The sequence below is a fragment of the Panthera pardus genome, unplaced genomic scaffold (genome assembly GCF_024362965.1).
Source record: "Panthera pardus isolate Hobbes unplaced genomic scaffold, ASM2436296v1 HiC_scaffold_2, whole genome shotgun sequence".
Taxonomy (NCBI): Eukaryota; Metazoa; Chordata; class Mammalia; order Carnivora; family Felidae; genus Panthera; species Panthera pardus.
In genome coordinates, this window is record NW_026526765.1 from 96,470,820 (window position 1) to 96,491,892 (window position 21,073).

The 21,073-nt window shown below is 33.8% G+C and overlaps 1 protein-coding gene across 2 annotated transcripts in view; it reads right to left on the reverse strand.

Annotated features, from left to right (window-relative positions):
• Positions 1-4,698: 4,698 nt before the first annotated feature.
• SCAMP1 (secretory carrier membrane protein 1) overlaps positions 4,699-21,073 on the reverse strand; it is a 129,133-nt gene continuing 112,758 nt past the window's right edge. For both annotated transcript variants that reach the window (XM_019462931.2, XM_019462930.2), the window contains one exon: positions 4,699-7,540. In XM_019462931.2, coding sequence (XP_019318476.1) covers positions 7,376-7,540 — 165 coding nt within the window. In that variant the 3' untranslated portion in view covers positions 4,699-7,375. The remainder of the gene's footprint in view (positions 7,541-21,073) is intronic.

The window sequence follows — 21,073 nt, forward strand, 5'->3', positions numbered from 1 at the left end:
CAAAATTAGTAGAAGGAAAAAAGTAACAGATCAGAGAATAAAAATGAAGTAGACTAAAAATAACAGAAAAAAGATCAATGGAACTAAGAACTGGTTCTTTGAAAAGATAAACATAATCTTGACACCTTTAGCTAGACTTATCAAAGAAAAAAAACGGCTCAGATAAATAAAATCAGATTTTACAAAGATACCTCAGAAACATGAAGGATGTTGAGACTATTATAATTAATTATATGCAAATAAAATGGACAACCTAGAAGAAATGGATAAATTCCTAGTGACATACAGTCTTCTAGGAATGAATCATGAAAAAATAAAGAATCTGAACAGACTGATTACTAGTAAGAGGAATGAATCAAAAATCAAAACCTCCAACAAATAAAAGTCTAGGACCAGATGGCTTTAAGGGTGAATTCTACCAAACATTCAAGGAATTAATATCAATAATTCTCAAAGTCTTCTAAAAAAACTGAAGAGGAGAGAATACTTCCAATCATTTTATGAGGCCAATATTACCCTAACCAATATCAGCTAACGATACCACAAGAAAAGAAAATTACAGGACAATATCCCTGATGAGCATAAATGTAAAAGTTGTCAAAAAATATTAGGAAACCAAATTTAACAATACATTAAGAGAACCATATACCATGATCACGTAGGATTTATTCCAGGGATGCAAGATGGTTCAACATCTGCAAATCAATTTCATATAGTACGTTAACAAAATGAATGATAAAAATCATATCATCTCAATAGATGCAGAAAATAGCATTTTGAAAATTCAACATGTATTTACAACAAAAACTCTCCACAGAGTGAGTATAGAGGGAACATATCCTCTTTCGTAATGGTGATATATGGACAAGGTGAAAATAGACAAGCCCAGAGCTAACATCATACTCAGTGGTGAAACAGGAACATGAGAAGGATGCCCACTCTCACCATTTTTATTCAAAACAGTATTGGAAATCTTATCAAGAGCAAGGAGGCGAGTAAAAAATTAACAAAGACATCCAAATTGGAAAGAAAGAAATAAAACTGCCACTATCTGTAGATGACATGATTTTATATATAGAAGAGCTTGAACACTTTATTTTAAAAATGTTAGAATAAATGAATTCAGTAAAATTTCAGGATATGAAATTAATATACAAAAGATCTGTTGTATTTCTATACACTAACAATGATCTATCAGAAAGAGAAATTAATAATCCCATCTACTATTGTATCAAAAAGAATAAAATATCTAGGAATAAATTTAACCAAGGTAAAAGACCCACAGACTAAAAACTGTAAGACACTGATTCAAGAAAATAAAGATGACGCAACAGATGGAAAGATATTCTCTGCTCACAGAAGAATAATGTTAAAATGTCTATACTACTCAAAGCCATCTACAGATTCAATGCAAACCATTTCAAAATTCAAATGGCATTTTTCACAGAAATAAAATAAATGATACTAAAATCTGTATGGAACCACAAAAGACTCTGGGCAACCAAAGCAAACTTGAGACAGGACAAAACTGGAGGCATCACACTCCCCTATTTCAAGTTATATTACAAAGCTATAATAATCAAAACATTATATTAGCATAAAAAGAAAGAGCCCAGAAATAAACCCACACATACATGATCAATTAATCTATGATAAAGGATTAAAAAATACAAATGGGGAAAAAACAGTCTCTTCAATAAATGGTGCTTGGAAAACTGGACAGCCACATGCAAAAGAATGAAACTGGACCATTATTTTATACCATACACCAAAATTAACTTAAAATGGATTAGAGAACTGAATGTAAGACCTGAAACCATAAAATCCCTAGAAACAAACATAGGTGGTAAGTTCCTTGACACTGACCTTGGTAATGATGTTTTGGATATGACTCCAAAAGCAAAGGCATCAAAAGCAAAATACCTGTAAATTAGCCAACTGAACCACCCAAGAAGGTTGAAAGAAAAACTTATTTTTTAATTTCAGGATAAAAGGTGTCTTCCTCAAAAATTAATAGAAACAGGGGCGCCTGGGTGGCGCAGTCGGTTAAGCGTCCGACTTCAGCCAGGTCACGATCTCGCGGTCCGTGAGTTCGAGCCCCGCGTCGGGCTCTGGGCTGATGGCTCGGAGCCTGGAGCCTGTTTCCGATTCTGTGTCTCCCTCTCTCTCTGCCCCTCCCCCGTTCATGCTCTGTCTCTCTCTGTCCAAAAATAAATAAAAAACGTTGAAAAAAAATTAAAAAAAAAAAATTAATAGAAACATATAAACCAAATTTTAATGTTTATTGGTATAAAATTATGAGCAACTTTATCTTTTGCTTTATAAATATTTTCTGTAATTTCTACTGAAATGTGTATTTATTTTATAAATTAAAAAAGTTTATTTTAGAAGCTAAACTATCAGACCATTATGATATAATGCTAGAAGAGGGAACATAGGATTAAAAAACCCACACTGTTTATATCCCTTAATTCTATATAAATGTATGCATGCATAGAAAAAGTGGAAAATACAATAAAACATTAGCAGTGATATTCCTAGATGATAGAAACACAGATTTTTTTTCTCATTTATCATTTTCCATGTTTTCTAATTGTTCTCTAACAGGTATATAAGACTTTCAAACTAGAAAAAACTACTAGAAAAAACTACTTTGAGTAGAAGGCACAAACTACTAGAAAAAACAAACTAGAAAAAACTACTTTGAGTAGGAATGTGTGTGCCCAGTGGACTGAGTTTTTGTGTAGACTCTAATATTGCAGGAACTACTGTGATGACCAGATAAAAGAGTGATTTTTGGCTGAAGAAACAGCTGAACAATATTATAAGCTACCAACAGTAACAACTACTCACAACTATGATTTATCTTGAGAATCACCGGCCTACAAAATACTAAATGAGTGTTGAAGGAATTCTAAGATTACATATAAGAATTAAAAAATAAAATTTGCATGCTATGATTCTACAAAGTATAACTGTTTAAATGTAGAGAAAATATTTAGAGTAATTTTGTCTTAAGTATACAAAACATCATTAGGTTGGAGAAGATTAACTATTTTCTGTCCTATTAGAGAAAAGATAAAATGGTTTTAGTGGCAGGAAAGTTTTAACTACACCATCAGCCATGTAAGCCCAGAAAGATATAAGCTGAAAAATAAATCAAGATTTAGATCAACATAAAATTTAACACTCACTACATTGCTACCTGGTGGCTCCTATCTCCTTGCCATTTGAAAACATAAACAGTGCTAGTGAAAATTCTATAGGTTAAAGGCTTTTTCTTACCAAAACCACAAAGTTAAACTGTAAATATGAAACCTCAGGAAGGGTAAGAACACTAGAGAAGAGTCTTTCCTCATTTTCCCAGAAACTTTAAATTGAATAAATCTATTTATCTTGTATAGATTAGTGACAATGTCTGGCTTAGCAAATTTCTATAGATTTCTTTCTAGCTCTCTATATACTATGACAAAGCCCTAATGAGGTTTTAAAACACCCATCAATACAAAAAGCATGCTGTTTGGTAAAATGTATCCTCAAGTTCTAGTGGAAATACTTCACTTCCATAATATTTAGACACTAAGATATAAATTTTTAGTTTAATAAACAAGTATTTAAAACAACTCTAGTGTTTTAAAACATTCTACTCTATATAAATTTATACTGTGGTACTTGAAAATCTATCAAAGTAAGGCATTTTTTATTTTTAACCATCAATTATTTTTACATTAACCATTTTTATTTAACTTGAAAAGGCCTTAATTACATGGAATCAAAAAATCCCTCTAAACATATTCCTTAAGGGAAAAATGGAAGGAAATACAGTGTGCAATGGTGTCTGACAGCCATGGTAATTCTAACAGGGGAAAATATATGCAAAACTATAACAAACTCTATATATAAACAGTCTAAACATAGATTTTCACCAATAAAGATATAAAATTAAATGCTATTATGTCAGCATTTTCAGAAAAAGATATAGCAGTAACTGTGAAAACATTATGCTAGTACAAATAAATTACAGAAAATAAACTCAATTTAACATAAATCCCCTCTAAAACATGAACTATATATTATCTCAACAAGATTTATAGAAGACAGTACATCCAATGAAAATCCAAACTCACTTTTTAGGTAACACCCAGAAAATTGAAAATGCTGTTCCTATTTTAACATGTATTTCTCAGAATAAGATTCACCATGAACATTTTAGATTTTTACATCCTCCTTAGATAACCAAGTGAAAAATCCAACAATACACAAATAGGTACTTTCATCGGCACATAAACAAAGGTAGCTAGGTTAGGAAACAGAACACAAGTTCAATCTAATCAATACAATACTAGTACAGAGGCATCCATTTTAACCTACAAGGAAAAACCTGAGCCACAAAATAGGGTTTCCATTTTGAATCTTACTAACTTCTAGACAGTATGTGTATTTTGACCTTAGAGTGATCAAAATATGAGTGAAGTTCATGTTCCACCACCTAAAAGTTCTAATGCAACAGAAAAATGGTCATTTTGTGTTGCTGAGAGTTTTTAACAAAGTCTTTTATGTTATTTATTTTTTCAGCACATGTTAGAATTACAGAGATTCTTTAAAAATCAAATGTGAATTACCTATATACATTAAACTGACAGCATAATCTCTACCTCTGAAATGCTAATATAATGTTTAAAATTAGACAAACTAACATCCAGTAAACAGCATTTTATTTTATGACACTCTGTGTTAATACAATAAATATACAAAACTTCCAAACCACTGAAAACATGCAACATTAGAGGGACAGATGGAGGGCATTTATATAGAACCATGACACTCATCATGATGGCAGCGCAATATTACTCACTGACAAAATATACAAACATCCCTAGATAAATAATCCAAGTCCCAAATTACAAATCACTGAGCAAGGATTTTCCAGTGTTCAAATTTTAGTTTGAAGTAAAACAGCCACAACTTAATATTGCAAACTGAAAAATGACATGGATGCTTACAACATGAAGACCATTTCATGACTGTGATACTGGGTGGGTCACGTTAGTATTAAATATAATACATTAACAAATGCCAATCTTTTGCTGGAAAATGTGACCATTTACCAACTATTGTTAGGAGAATAGAGAATCTAAGAATTTAAAATCCCTATACCTTATCAAACTGTTAGTATTGCCATCATTTTAATCCACATTTAGGTTTTTAAAAAACAATTTTCTCTCATAAGCTTGTATTAACCCAAGTAACTGGATCTTAAAACATTCTCCCCATCCACACACAAAAAAGGTACTGTTGGTTTTAATTATTTGCTATTTAACAATGCTACCTTTGGGGAGTTCTACAAAATAGAGATAATTCCTATTCTTAAAGGAAAGTATGTCAGTATTTTTCAAGTCTCTATATTCATTTGTAGTTAAAAGAAAAAAGAAATGGACTTGAGATATAAATTAATGATAAATATAAGAGCTCCTCTTGTATTTTGTGGTTAATGTTTTGAATGTTTGTAAAATACACACTCAGTACAGCACACTGTGATAAAATAGATTTTCAGTAAGATTATAGAATCTAAAGAACTTGAACTGGCTTATTTGTTTGACAAAGTAGGGAGATTATTACTAATCAGAAATATTCATAAAAACAGCTTTAAATTCATTTTCTGAATCCTATTTTAATCATAAGAAAAGAAATATCTTCCAAGTATATTATTTCAATAAATCCCAAATAAATCAAATGTAAACACCATCTAGATGGATCCATGTTATCTATTATCACGCAAAGCTTCCCTTATAAATAGTGAGAACTCATCATCCCACCCTCAGTATGAAATTCATTTACCTCCAGATTTGGGGAAAAGAATGCAAGTGATTTAACTATTTATACCCATCTGATTCTTATTTTTAAAGAAGATCTGCAGTCTCAAATAATTTAACCCAATAGACTATCCTTACTTAAAATCAAGTTGAATAAATCATTACTGATTATTCTGTAATCTTAAATTAGCTAATGACTTCCAAAACACAGTATAATGACTTTCAAAGGTCTTTGAGTCATTAAATCAATATTAAAAATGATTCAAAGTTTCAAATCAAGTATACTCTAAGAATGAACTCCTAAGCTGCATAGTAACAATTTCAACATGGTCATAGTCACAATTAATGCATTTAACTGTATTTGTATTTTCTTGCTTGGTGCAAGTTATAGGTTTCATTTTTTTCTATTGCTGAAAAATTTTAATGTATTCAGTCTGTTTCAAAAGTTCAAAGACTGAGGTGCATTAGGAATTCAAGTATATGTGAAACAACAGCATCTTTTTCTTTTTAATCCCACTACAGATGAGAGGCTAAAAGAAAAATCCCTGAAATACTGTATGTTCTTTTTGGACAAGGAGTTAGTCTAGACTTTAATACCTCTGTTAAAAATTATACACACACACTCCCCAAAAAAGAGCTGCCAAACACAATCTCAGTTCAATTAAAATGAGTAACCACAAGAATATACCAAAGTTTCCATACCGTAATATTCTACTATGATACGGATACTGAAAATTAAAAAACAAAAACAAAAAACAGTATTATCATCACTACATTCTATTCCACTGATTATCTACCCTTTTTTGGATGATGCACTGCATATTACGTTCTCATATTGCATCCCAATAAATTTTTATTTAACAGAAACTATTGTAGAAAATCTCTTCTTTGATTCTACCAGCAACTCTGCAATCCTACAACCATAAGCAGTGCAAAAGCCAAAATACTAATTCTTTTAAGAAATGTGGTGCCCATGCAAGATCAGAGATTGGTATGAAAATATCAACTACTCTATAAAAATAAAACAAAAAGAAAAGGATAAAATTTACATCATCTACTACGAAATGCACACAGGCTCTTCACTGGTGACTAAAACTGCTAAAAAGCAAGCCAATTTTAAAATCCCTAAGTCCCTGATGGCCTATTTCTTTCAGTATAAATGGGGAAAATGGAATGAAGCATCGCTTTAATGTTCCAATATGTAATCCTCAAGTCTAAGATTTTTGAAAGAATGACTGCAGCTAGTACTAAATGCATTTTTAATCATAAGTACCATATTAATTTCAGTGTGTCACCACTGAAATAATTTGCTGAACATTCATCCCCCAAAAAATATGGAGAATATTTAGCATGTGATATTTTTTTCTGCAAGGGGCACCAAAATATTAAGAAACTAATAGGCAAATAAGACAAGGAAGTTTTTCTGGTTTTAGCCCATGCACAAGTGAACAGGAAATATACATGCTGTGTGTACTGTGTTTTGAACATAAAAATATTTATAGAGTACAGTAACTGGAGAAAAAGTACAGTCAGAAGGTACCAGTGTACTGTTGGAGGGTTCTCTACATCTGGTTACCCTTGAAAGCGTTCTGAGCCGCACTAGTTGCTGCACTTGAAGCTGCATTTGCAGCTGCAGTCTGGACAGTTTTGTTGGACATCACACCTGTTGCAAATTCTTGTTGGGCCTTCTCAAAACTAGCACCTGTTGTGCGGTATAGTCCATGTACCTACGGAGGCACAAAAAAGTGGGACAAGTTAAGTGGTAATCTACACACTCATTTTCAGCAACTCTTCAATTAATCTTGACATTACCCAGACATAAAAGGACTAGATTCTAGCCATGATTCCTAAGGTCAAGAATATCAGCCACCACACAGACATACAATTCTGTATTTAAATATTTTCCTAACATTGTCTGCCACTTTACCCCCAATGCAGAAGAGATAGTTATGCTTATGCAAACCAAAAATAATTTTTAAAACTTCTTAACCAACTGCAAAAAGCTATTTTTCCTGCTATACCTACTTTTTAAGATATTACAGAGAAAGGTTTAAACATAACAAGAGACATTCAGACATTAATACATTAACTTACCACCTTAGACAATTTAGAGTAATGCCTTATCAATTTTCATGTTGGCTACATATACACCACTAGCCCTATTATAATCAAATGGTTATCATTTCATCATTTAATATACCAAGGAATACATAGGTCCTTAAAGATACTTTTGCTGTCCTCTTTCACTCTGTGTACCATTTTACTTTTTGTGTATGGTCAAGTCCTAAAGGATTTACTTCTGAGAAATTTCGGGAAAGGAAAAACTTCTGGAAAGTGTCTGCTCATATTGATTTATCACTTAAATCTTTGGGACTTCTTTTCAAGAGCAAGGTTCAAAAACACTCTATTAGCATATGTTACGAGATGCATAAACTACAAAGTGCAACAATACATAACATCAGCCAATTTATATACATTTGGGGAAGGAAATAAAGCAAATTAGAATATTTATTTATTACATGTCTACAAACTTGGGGGGAGGGAGGAAGAGAAAGAAAGGGAACTTTCTTTGAATGAGTCAAAGACTTTCAAGTCAAACTTGGATACTGGGAAACTTTCAAGAAGACAGAGAAGAGGTAAGATAGGTTGGTTTAGAGGGGAAAGGAGACGCTAAGTTCTAAACATTCATACCTACCACAGCAGGCAGCAGGCAGGTGAAGATTTGATTTGGAGTTCAAAAGAGGAATAGGCTAGGGACATGGACTTGAAAAGCAATGGCACATAAATGGTAACTGCAACTCTGACATAAATGAAATGGTCCATGGAGAAAAAAAGAAAGAGTCAAATATCAAAGTCTGTTAAGATACCAATATTTAAGAGGTACCCACGACAATAAGGAACAATTAAAGAGAGGAATGGGAAAAGCCAGGGACTTTTTCACAGATGCCAAGGGAAGAAAGCCATGTTAAGGAATGAAGAGCTGCTCCGGGTAGGAGATAAAAATACCCACGCAGCCCTGAATTCTTCTGACACAGTGATGAAAGCAAATGTCATATTACAGTGGAACAAGGTGTAAAAGGGTCAGGAAGAAAATGAGAGCGCTGACAAGTACACTTTAGGCAAACCCTAAAATTGTTTTCTTCTCGTACTATAGCACTATCATAATTTAATTCCTTTAATATTTTGAGAGAATGATGAGAAAATGACTTTTTCATGTGTTGGTTAACTGAACACCGTATTTTACCTCTTTTGTATTCATTTCTTTCTCTCCAAGGGATAATCTTTATGCATTATTCAAATTTACTATTATGACACACAAAAATGGTTCCAAACAAAATTGTTGATCCTTATAAACATCAAGGGATCTGAAAATTAATCTTCACATTCGCACAGTCTGTGAAACGTCATTCTATTACATGATCATTTACTGTTATAATTTTGGCCAACATGTTCAAAACCATTTCTTCATGTTGGGAATTTTCAGAATCATAAGTAATTATTTTTATTCCCTTTTTAAAACCAATTTCTCTATGGAACATTAAAGATACAGATAAATTACTACTCCTATGTTCAAGAAAATTATCTCAAAGCAATGAATACATATAATTAGGACCAAGAAAATGAAGTTTATGATAGAAATCTAATAAACCTTGTCTACTTACTAGACTCTGTCATCATACAATTACAGATTCACTTGTGTCTTCTCCCTTCCCCCCAAGTTTATGAGCATATAATCAACAAATGTTTGTTCTAACTTGCTTTGTTATTTCCTTTTCCAAATTTGTTTTAAATTGAGTGCCTGATGTTACGTATTCATGGACTTCATATTTAATTACTTAAAAATGTCATGCACAGCCCCACAGAGCACGAAGGCAAAATAAAGGTACGAACAACATACACTTCTCAGTAGTCCAAATCTATATAGACTCAGAGAGCCACCTAGAGGGAAGAGACTACACATGCGTACTCCGTGCATAATGCTCAAATACTGTATGAAATCCATTATAAAACCATGTGAAAACGGGGATTCTTTTTACCAGTGCTCCAGCAACATGACAGGCTAATTATAAGGATTACCATCTCAAAAAACTCATCAATTTCCTGCTGTGTTTCATAGTGTTATCTATTGATAGCTCACATTCCTTACGACATCAGGGACAAAACTTTAAGGTAAAATATTACAATTTAAAAAAACTAAACAACTTAAATACTTTCTATCTCTTCTAGTTATGAGAACATCAACCTAAATATTTAGTTCTAGGAGTAACACAGAAAGAACAGTAGATTTGCTATCTACTGATTCCACTGCTTTCTACCAGGCTGGTCACCACTCAAAACCTCAAGTTTACTTCCCATGAAACAAGAATATTTGCTGTCCTATCTATCTCTCACATTTTTCCTAAGGATAAAATGAGAATTATGTAAATGTGTTACTCTAGTAAAAATTAAAATTAATTTTTAAGTATCTGGAGAAGAGTCACAGCCGAGATGCAACTCCAGAAGGGTATCTTGCTTTCTTAATGTATCTTCAAACATATGTTAGTGTATACTGTGGTGGTATATGACACAAAAAATTGTATACTATGGAAATTAAAGGCTCATGGTACTTTAAACAAAATAATCCAAATATATATTTCCATTAAAGCTTAGAGAATATGATTTCAAGAAATTTTTTTATTAATATAAGTTGCCTGTTACATAAAAATCACTAACTTTTTTTAAAACCTGGGAAAAAACAAATTTTTGAAATTTTTATTCTTGTTGTGAGTTTTTTTTTAAAAAAAACTTAGGGATCTCTTAGCCTAATGTTTTCAATTAAACATTTCCTATAAACCATCTGTGAACTGCCCATAGATCTGGGTCAGATACCCCTTCTGTCACCTCTTGAATTAATACTCTAGTTTCACACTATTGAAATCCTGTTCATCCTCTGCAGCCTATCTCAAATACCACTGTCCTCTTTCTGCTTGATCTAACTGTGACTCTCCCTGTTGTGAGCACCTACAGTACATCTTTTAGGGATGTCTAGTGTGCCTTTTCTTTTGTAGGAGTTATCTACATGTCTTATACCCCATGTGCTTTTGGTTCCTTGAGGGGAAGAGCTAATTTCTACTCATTATTGTATCACCTATAAGATATAATGACTTGCTGGGGTACGTGGCTGGCTTAGTCAGTAGAGCATGCAACTTTTGACCTTGAGGTCATGAGTTCAAGTGACATAGTGGGTGTAAAGCTTACTTAAAAAAAAAAAAAAGACATAATAACTTGCAGTAAAAGCCACTGAATAATTACTTGTTTATTTTTTCTTTTATTTTTTAGCCATTTAAACAAATGGCTCACAATTATCCTATTTAAAAAAAAAAAAGTTACCAAAGAGGTACACTACTAATCTAACACAATGTACCTATGTTACAAAGAAAATTGCTTAGTTTGCAGTTACCTTCACAGGCCATTTTACAAGTGAACATACTAGGGAACTTTAACATACCACTTACATCAATAGATCACTCAGGCAGAAAATCAATCAAGGAAGCAGTAGCTTTGAAGGACATATCAGGCTAGATATACTTAACAGATATATACACAGAACACTGCATCCAAAAACAGCAGACCACACGTTCTTTTTGAGTACACACAGAATATTCTCCAGGACAGATCATATATTCGGCCATAAAACAAGCTTCAATAAATTTAAGAAGACTGAAATTCTATCAAGTATCTTTTCTGATCCACAATGGTATTAAACTGTAAATCAATTACAAAAAAAAAAAAAAACTGGAAAAAAAAACACCACACAAATACATCAAGGCTAAACAACATGCTACCAACCAACCAATGGGTCAACAAAGAAATGAGAGAAAATTAAAAAAATACATTCACACAAATGAAAATGGAAACCAACAGTTCAACATCTTTGAGACAAAGCAAAAGAAGATCTAAGAAAAGCCCACCTCAAGGAAACAAGAAAAGTCTCAATCTAATCTTACACCTAAAGGCACTAAAAAATAAAGCCCAAAGTTAGTAGAAATAATAAAGGAAATAATACAGATCAGATTGGAAATAGACAAAAACAAATTAAGGAAACTCAGAACTGGTTCTTTGCAAAGATAAATACAAATGATAAAATCTTTACCAGACCTATCAAGCAAAAAAGAGGGCTCAAATAAATAAAATCAGAAATAAAAGAGGACAAATTACAACCACAGAAATACAAAGGATTACAAGAGACTACTATGAAAAATTATATGCCAAAAAATTGGACTATCTAAATGAAAATGGATAAATTCCTAAAAACATACAGTCATCCGAGACAAAATCAGGAAGAAATAGAAAATCTCATCAGACTGATTACTAGCAATGAAACTGAATCAGTAATTAAAAAAAAAAAAAAAAAAAAAAACTCCCAATAAACAAAAGCTGAGGACTAGATGGCTTCACAAGGGAATTCTACCAAACATTTAAAGAAGAGCTAATGCCTATTCTTCTCAAACTAACCCAAAAAATTGAAGAGAAGAAATGTTTCCAAATTCATTCTATGAGGCCAGGATTAGTCTGACATCAAAACCAAAGGGACTACAAAAATAGAAAATTACAGGTCAATAATCCTAATGAACACAGATTCAAAAATCCTAAAAAAAAATTTAGCAAACCAAATTCAATAATATATTAAAGGATCATTCACCATGACCAGGTGAAATTTATTCCAGAGGTGAGAGATGGTTCAATAACTGCAAATCAATCAACACAATATACCAGATTAGCAAAATGAAGATAAAAATCACATGATCATCTCAATAGATGCAGAGAAACCACTTTACAAAATTCAACATCCATCCATGACAAAAACTCTCAAGAAATAGGATATAGAGGGAACATACCTCAACATAACAAAGGCCATATATGACAAACACACAGCTAACATCATACTTAGGGGTGAAAAGCTGAAAGCTTTTCCTCTAAGGTACAAGACAAGGATGTCCACTCTTGCTTTTTTTATTCAACATAGTACTCGAAGTCCTAGCCACAAAAATCAGGCAAGAAAAAGAAATAAAAGGTATCCACATTATTAAGGAGGAAATAACTCTGTCACTATTTGCAGATAACACAATATATACAGAAAACCCTAAAGACGCCACCAAAAACTGTTAGATTAAATGAATTGCAATTAATTATGGAAATGTGTTGCATTTCTCTACACTAATAATAAACCAGCAGAAAGAGAAATTAAGAATACAATCTTATTTATAGTGACATCAAAAAAGAAAAAAGAAATACCTAGAAATAAGTTTAACCAAAGAGGTGAAAGACCCATCTAATGAAAACTTTAAGACAATGATGAAATAAGTTGATACAAATGGAAAGATATACCATGTTCATGGATTCAAAGAATATTGTTAAAATGTTCAACCTATCCAAAGCAATCTAAAGATTCAATACCAATAGTATTTTTTGCAGAATTAAGATAATCCTAAAGTCTGTCCAGAACTACGAAAGACCCCAAATACCAAAGCAATCTTGAAAAACAGAGCTATCACAAGCATCACAATTCCGCATTTCAAACTATACTACAAAACTATAGTAATCAAAACAGTATGGTACTAGCACAAAAAGAAACACCGAATAATGGAACACCACACAAAGCCCCAAAATAATCCCATGTTTACATGGTTAATTAATCTGTGACAAAGGAGGCAAGAATTTACACGGGGGAAAAGACCAGTCTCTTGGATAGTGTTGGGAAAACTGAACGGCTACATGCAAAAAAAAATAAAAGTGGACCACTTTCTTACACCACATACAAAAATAAATTCAAAATGGATTAAACACATAACCTAAGACCTGAAGGCATAAACTTGTGAAAGAAAACACAGGAAATAAACTCTTGGACATTAACCTTGGCAATATTTTTTTGGATATGTCCCCTTAATCAAGCGCAACAAAAGCAAAAATAAACAATTAGGACTACATCCAACTAAAAAGCTTGTTCCACACAGTGAAGGAAACCACCAATAAAATGAAAAGGAAACCTACTGAATAGGAGAACATATCTGCAAATTATCTATGATAAGGGATTAAGATCCAAAATACATAAAGAATCAATACAACTCAACACCAAAGAAACAATCCAATTAAAAAATGGGCAGAAGAACCTAAATAGACCCTTTCCCAAAGACAACACAAAGATGGCCAATATCCACGTGAGAAGATGCTCTCAATATCACTAATCATCAGGGAAATGGAAATCAAAACCACAATGAGGTATCACCTCAAACCAGTCAAAATAGCTATCATCAAAAAGACAAGAAATAACAAGTGTTGGCAAAAATGTGAGGAAGGGGGAACCTTCCTGCACTGTTTGTGTGTATGTAAATTGGTGTAGCAACTATGGGAAAACAGTATGGAAGTTTCTCAAGAAAGTAAAAATAGAAGTACCATATGATATAGTCACTCCATTTCTGGGTTTTTCCAAGGAAAACAAAAACGCTAATTTGAAAAGAAATACACACGCTTATATTTCTTGCAGCATTATTTATGTTAGGCAACATAAAGAAGAAATTTGAGTGTCTGCTGAAAGATGAATGGATAAAGAAGAAGATACACATACATACACATACACAATGCACTATTACTCAGCCAAAAAAAAAAAAAAAAAAAGAATGACATCTTGCCATTTGCAATAACGTGGACGGACCTAGGAGGTATTATGCTAAGTGAAATAAGTCAGAGGAAGACAAATACCACATGATGTCACTTATATGCAAACTCTAAAAAACAAATGAGCAAACAACAACAACAAAAAACCTGAAAGAGACTCATAAATACAGAGCACAAACTGATGGCTGCTGGGGGTGGGGATACAGAAGTGGAGGGATGGGCAAAATAGGGGAAGGGGATTAAGAGGTACAAACTTCCAGGTACAAAATAAATAAGTCACAGGGATATAAAGTACAGTATAGGGAATACAGTCAATAATATTGTGTAGCCTTGAATGGTGACAGATGGTAACTATACTTATGGGAAGTATTTCATGATATAATTTATAAATGTCAAATCACAATGTTGTACATCTAAAACCAATATAGTACTGTCTACTGCTATAATTCAGTTAATAAAAAAAAATAAAAAGTATTTAGAGCAGAAAAAATGTCAATGTCCCCAACATATTGTTTAACAAATATTATTATTCTTGGGGCACCTGGGTGGCCTAGTTGGTTAAGCATCTGACTCTTGATTGATTTCACCTGGTCATGATCTCACGGTCATGAGATTGAGCGCCACCTCGGGCTCTGCGCAGAGTGTGGAGTCTGCTTAAGATTCTCTCTCTCCCTCTCCCTGCTTGCACATGCACATGTTCACTCTCCTCTCGAAAAGAAAAAGAAAAAGAAAAAGAAAAAGAAAAAGAAAAAGAAAAAGAGGAGGAGGAGGAGGAGGAGAAGGAGAAAGAGAAAAAGAGAAGGAGGAGGAGGAGGAGGAGGAGAAAGAGAAAGAGAAAGAGAAAGAGAAAGAGAAAGAGAAAGAGAAAGAGAAAAAAGGCCATGTCAATCATCTGAAATGGATTTTTAATGAGGAAAAATTATAGTCTTGGATGATTCAGAGAAAGAGGCAGAAAGAAGGCAAAAGAAGTATACCTAAATGTGACTATTAAAAAAAAAAAAAAGTACATTAAATTATCAGCATTCTGTCCTAGATCCAAATAAAACAAAAAAAATTAAAAAGGAAGCAAAAAAAAAAAAAAGGAGGGGTGAACAATAGCAATGTTTTCAAAGAAAATGAAATCATCATTTTTAACCTAAGACCATTATTAAATATAACTGGGTATGTTCATAGAGCATTTACTATAAAACACCAATAATTATTATTATTATTATTATTATTATTATTATTATTATTATTATCATCACCATCATCATCTCCACTTTGGATCATATACCCGAATTATATACTCTCACAGAGAAGTTTTTTCAGAATAGATATACTGGCATTTTTAAAAACAATTCAAGTATTTAGGGAAACTTTTTTTTTTAAGCGAAATTTATTCTAAATTGCTTTTGAAATGCTTTAAAAAATCACTGTTAGTAATTAGTTTATTAATGTGAACACAAATGTCTATGAACAGTTTCTTAAATTTTATGGGAAAAATAGTCATTTATAACTAGGTCCCAAAAGGAGTACAAATTATGTATCATCTATTTATCTCTTCCATACTAAGCCATTCTAGTTCTTATACCAATTAAAAGAAGAAAAATTTTGGATTCCCCTGATATACAGTGTCCTGTGACTCATTCATTTATTATTATTTGACCCACTGAAAACACCTCCCCCTTAGTCCAAAACTATTACTCAATTCCATTTATTTACTACAGACAAAAGACCTTAAAAAAATACCTTTTAGAAACAACCTAAGAGAAAATTAAAGAAATCTCTGAAAGTTAAGAACTGAACTATTCCCTTATCTTTGAAATGACAGATATTCTTGCATTTCAATTTTTTTAAATTTCAATTATAAAATGACACTACAAGGAAACAAAGATACCATAGCACTCATAGTGGGCACTTGATACAGCAATTATTACCTACTCCAATTATGCAAGACTTCAGAATGCCAACCAAATTCTCAAAACTGTATTCAACTGAAATAAATATATACCACAGAGCACGTTTAGCTGGGGCTGGAAACACAGAATAGCATAATAAAATGCAACAATTCTAGAGTCAAATGGTGTGCATCAATAACTTTTGGAGGGCATTAACTGTTTATGAGGAGCCTGACCCCTAGTGGTTAGCAACTATGGCTACATACACACAAAGGAAACAGCCAGTTTTGTGCAAGTGTGGAAGAGAAAATTTAAAACTAAGCGTTTTGTTTGTTTTGTTTTTTATTTAGAGAGAGAAAGTGAGAAAGCATGAGGGGGTGAGAGGCAGAGAAAGAGAAGAGAGAGAGGATCTCAAGCAGGCTCTACACTGTAAGCACAGAGCCCTATGCGGGGCTTGAACCCGCAATGAGATCATGACCTGAGCTGAAAGAGTTGGATGTTTAACCGCGTAAGCTACCCAGGTGCCCCCAAATCAAGTGTTTTTATTGGATCTCAATTTCTACCCAAAGTAAGAGAAATCCTTGTTACTACAAGTATGAAATCTGAGCTCAAATTACAGTTTAGCTTTTATTATCCCCATTTATTGTACTTCATAAAACCATTCAGAAAATCATCTCATCTTAATTCCTATTTCACAAGAATATGAGATTCAGAGAAGTTTAGGAACTTATATTGCATCGACTGACAGTGGACACATATAAAAAGTGTAAACTGGTAACTTCTTTACCCATGAGTAACAAACAAACAAAAAAAAGTCAACCTATATGCTACACATTTCCCATACTAATACACTTATTTGGGAAGGAACCATTTCTTTTCAATGCCTGGCATACAATCAGCACAACTCTACAACTTTTCCTTTAATGCACTGGATCTTAAAGAACTGTGTTCCTGGGGAGAAAGCTGTAGGTCAAACACTTACGAGACCTGTACACAGGAGTCAGTTTAACAGCAGCTGTAGAATAAACACTTCCTCCCACTCCAACCATATTAATCATCTGTACCACACATCCCACTGCAACCATTGTTAAAATTCCCTCCACATTCTTTCTTCAGCAGATTTCTAAGTGTTGGTAGTGTTCTACACTCATCTTACTCCATACCCATTTTCTAGGATTCATTTACATCAAGAAGTCAATACTTCCCAAGTCTAGAAATCCCGCCTAAAGCTCTTTGCTTTGCTTCCAACTTACAGATCCAAAAGCCTACCATGTATTTATATTTTGATACCCCAGCATCATTTTAAATTCTCTGGATTTAAAGCTGAAAACAACTTGATGCCCATATATCTTTTTCACATAATGTGTTTTTATTTAAGTAGGCCCCATACCCAATGCGGGGCTTGAACTCACAACCTTGAGATTAAGAGTCACATGCTCTATGAACTGAGACAGCCAGGCACCCCAATGCCCATATATCTATTCTTCTTCCTGTACTCTCTTTCTGAATGACCCACCATCTAAAAACCTGGGTGTCATTCTTGAGCCTTCCCTCATCCTCTGCTTCTGGGGCCAGGTCCAATCAATCACTACGTGCATATTCCCTTGAGTACAGTTACTTCACACTGCCGCTTCCTTAGTTCTGGCCACCATTACTAACCTGCTTCCTATCCTGCCTCCCTGTCTTCATTTCTCCAAGTACCATATCCCCACCACACAAATTACAAATCTTTCTAAAGCTCAAATTGATCAATTGATCAATTCTTTTACTTTCCTCTTTAAACCACTTCTATGGCTCACCACCACTCTGTGGGAAAGATCCAAACCTAACAAGTTTTCCTACTTTACAAGACCCTGCAAAATCTAACTAAACTTATGTATGTAGTCTCATCTTTTCCTGTCCTCCACCACCAACACCGCACATTTCTCCCTGTCCAACTCATGCACCAAGTTGATTTTCCATCCATTCTGAGCTACTTTTAATTCCCTATGTCATGTTATTTCCTGCAACTAGATATGAAAATGGTATCCCTGTTACCTGGTACCTATTTACGCTCTTCCTTCTCCCTATTCTTTTACTTAGGTAACTCTTGCTAATCATAATATCTCAGTCAAGCAAACACTTTACAAAACCCCACTACTTTAAAATATCTCCAAAACTTAATTAGGTATCTCTCCTCTGTGATCCCTGTACTTGCCCCAAAAACAGCCACTAAATCACCGAATTGTGGTACCCACTCACTTGTTTATCCTTCACACCAAAATGTGAGCTCCTTGAGCTCATACACAGTGCAGCACTTGGCACATAACACATGATCATAAATGGTTGTTTAAAAAATGAATAGAACCTGCAACATACCCCAAAATCCATTACTGTATTTACTGTATTTTAAACTTACTACATTTCTAGTTTTATAAAGCATCCGCAATAATAAAGGAAATGTCCAAAGAGATGTTGTGATTTCCAAAGAGATGTTGTGATGGTCAGGTTTCTGTGGCTAGGCTATAGTCTTCAGTTATTAATAAAACCCTAATCTAGATGTTGCTGTGAAGGTATTTTGGGCATGTGATTATTAATCAGTTGTCTTTAAGAAAAGGAGAATAGTATTTGACCTGGTAGGCCTGATCAAATCAGTTGAAAGGCCTTAAGAAAAGAACTGAGGTTTCTCTGAGGAAATCTCACCTGGCACTGGAGCTTCATCTTCTGCTTCAGATTTTCCAACCCTTCCTGCCTGCCTACTCTATGGATTTCGGACTAATTCAGCAAGCTCCCACAACCACATAAGCCAAATCCTTTTAGACTGATACAGGCACCTACTAAACAAAAGTAGACACTAAACCAGACCACCCTGCATATAAACTGATAAAGGGGTCAAGAAGACCAGAAAAAGTCGTTAATTTTAGCTGAAGAAGCCCTGTGCTGGGCAGCTTATGCTCACTGTTTCACTTAATCCTCACTCCAACCCTATGGAAGTAGTTATTATTCCCATTCCTTCCTTCATTCAACAAATACTCTGAGTGCCCACCATATATCACTGCCAGTCACTGTTCCAGATGTGATCAAAAAAACCTGAAAGCACACAGACTAGGTCTCTGCCCCTGAGGAGCTTAGAGTACAGGTGATGACACTGAGACTGAGTGGTTAGAGAAGCCTGCCTCAGCTCACACACCTTGAAGTCAAGGCACCAGAATTTCAACCTGAATTGTATGGTTCCAAAGCTCTTGCTCCTCTAATTCCAAGGCTAGAAGCCACATTCACCCTGGAGGAACTCTAACAAGCTGGGTACCCAGAGTATGTGCATTATAAGATATATAGAGTGGCTTGTACCCAGATGCCATAGTGAGTAACACCTACAGTAAGTTCCCAAGAAAATTAAGGATGACACAATCCTTAAGACATGGGTCTTCCACTAGAGAAGCAAGTGTGGATCCAGGAGCAGTATAAGGTCACTACTAGCCCTAGTTCCCACAACCATCAAAATCCCATTCCCCAATCCAAGTCCACTTTAAAAATCTTCAGAGTTGTTTGGGTGGGTTTTTTTAGATTCATATAGTAACTGAAGGAAGATGGGGGAAGTGAGGGTGTGGTGACCTGCAAAACATTTCTGGGCTAGCTCAGACTGGGAATGAAAAGGAAGAAAAGGGTGGAAAAGATACTTAGAAAGTTATCTAGGATAGTGACTAAAAAAGTAATGAAAGCACTGACAAAAGCAGTCAAAGTGTTGACATAAATTTTAATGGAATCATAGGAGAAAATACTTAGTACCACCTAATTTACAGTAGGTACTTAATAAATATTCATTTTTTAAAAACAGCTTTACTGAGATAAAATTTGCATAATATACAATTTACCCTTTTAAAGGATAGAACTTAATGGTTTTTAGTATTTATAGTGTTGTGAATAGATCATCTATCAATCTAATTTTAGAAATTTTCATCACCCCAAAAAGAACTTTCATAACCATCAGCAATCCCTCTCCACCCTACCCCCAACCTCAGGCAACCACAAATCTACTTTCTATCTCTATAGATTTGCCTATTTTGGACACTTCATGGTAAATGAAATCATATAATATGTGGTCTTAATAAATTTTTCTTGATTATGAATCAGAGCTTCTGGAAGAAGAGCTAGTTCTGAGAAGAAACATTACTGTGACATGATGATACCAATCAATGGGAGTTCTAAACAGTCACCTGAGGAAGCAACTAAATTTTTATGCAAAGCATTATGTCTTCCAACTCCAAGATTCTAGGCCACCCAGAATAGAGAAGAGAAAGGACCCCCAAAATTGGAGATTGAAATTTACAAGGACAAAGATTATAGAACACAAAGAGCAGAGAGCTGACTGCATTTAAGTACACATGTACTTAGGAGCTGGAAAAAGGAATGAAGGAGAAAGAATAGGTCAAAGGCAGAAAAACACAATTACACAGAATGAGGAAGAGGGGCCACCTGCAGCGTAGAAAGCTGCAGAGTTCAAGGAAAAAGATAACTGCAAAAAGGATACGTGATTTATTAACTTTGGAAAGCTGAGTTTCAATATTCAATAGTATGTGTGACCAGTTCAGAAAACAAGTAACAGCTTTTAAGAGAGAAAATGAGTAGCAAAATATGGACAGAAAGAACACAGCCTAGTCTTCAGGGTTTTGAAAAGGATAAAAGGCAAATGTGCAAAATATTTCAAGAGTGCAAAGTGTTTTTTTTTTTTTTTTTTAACTTTTTAAA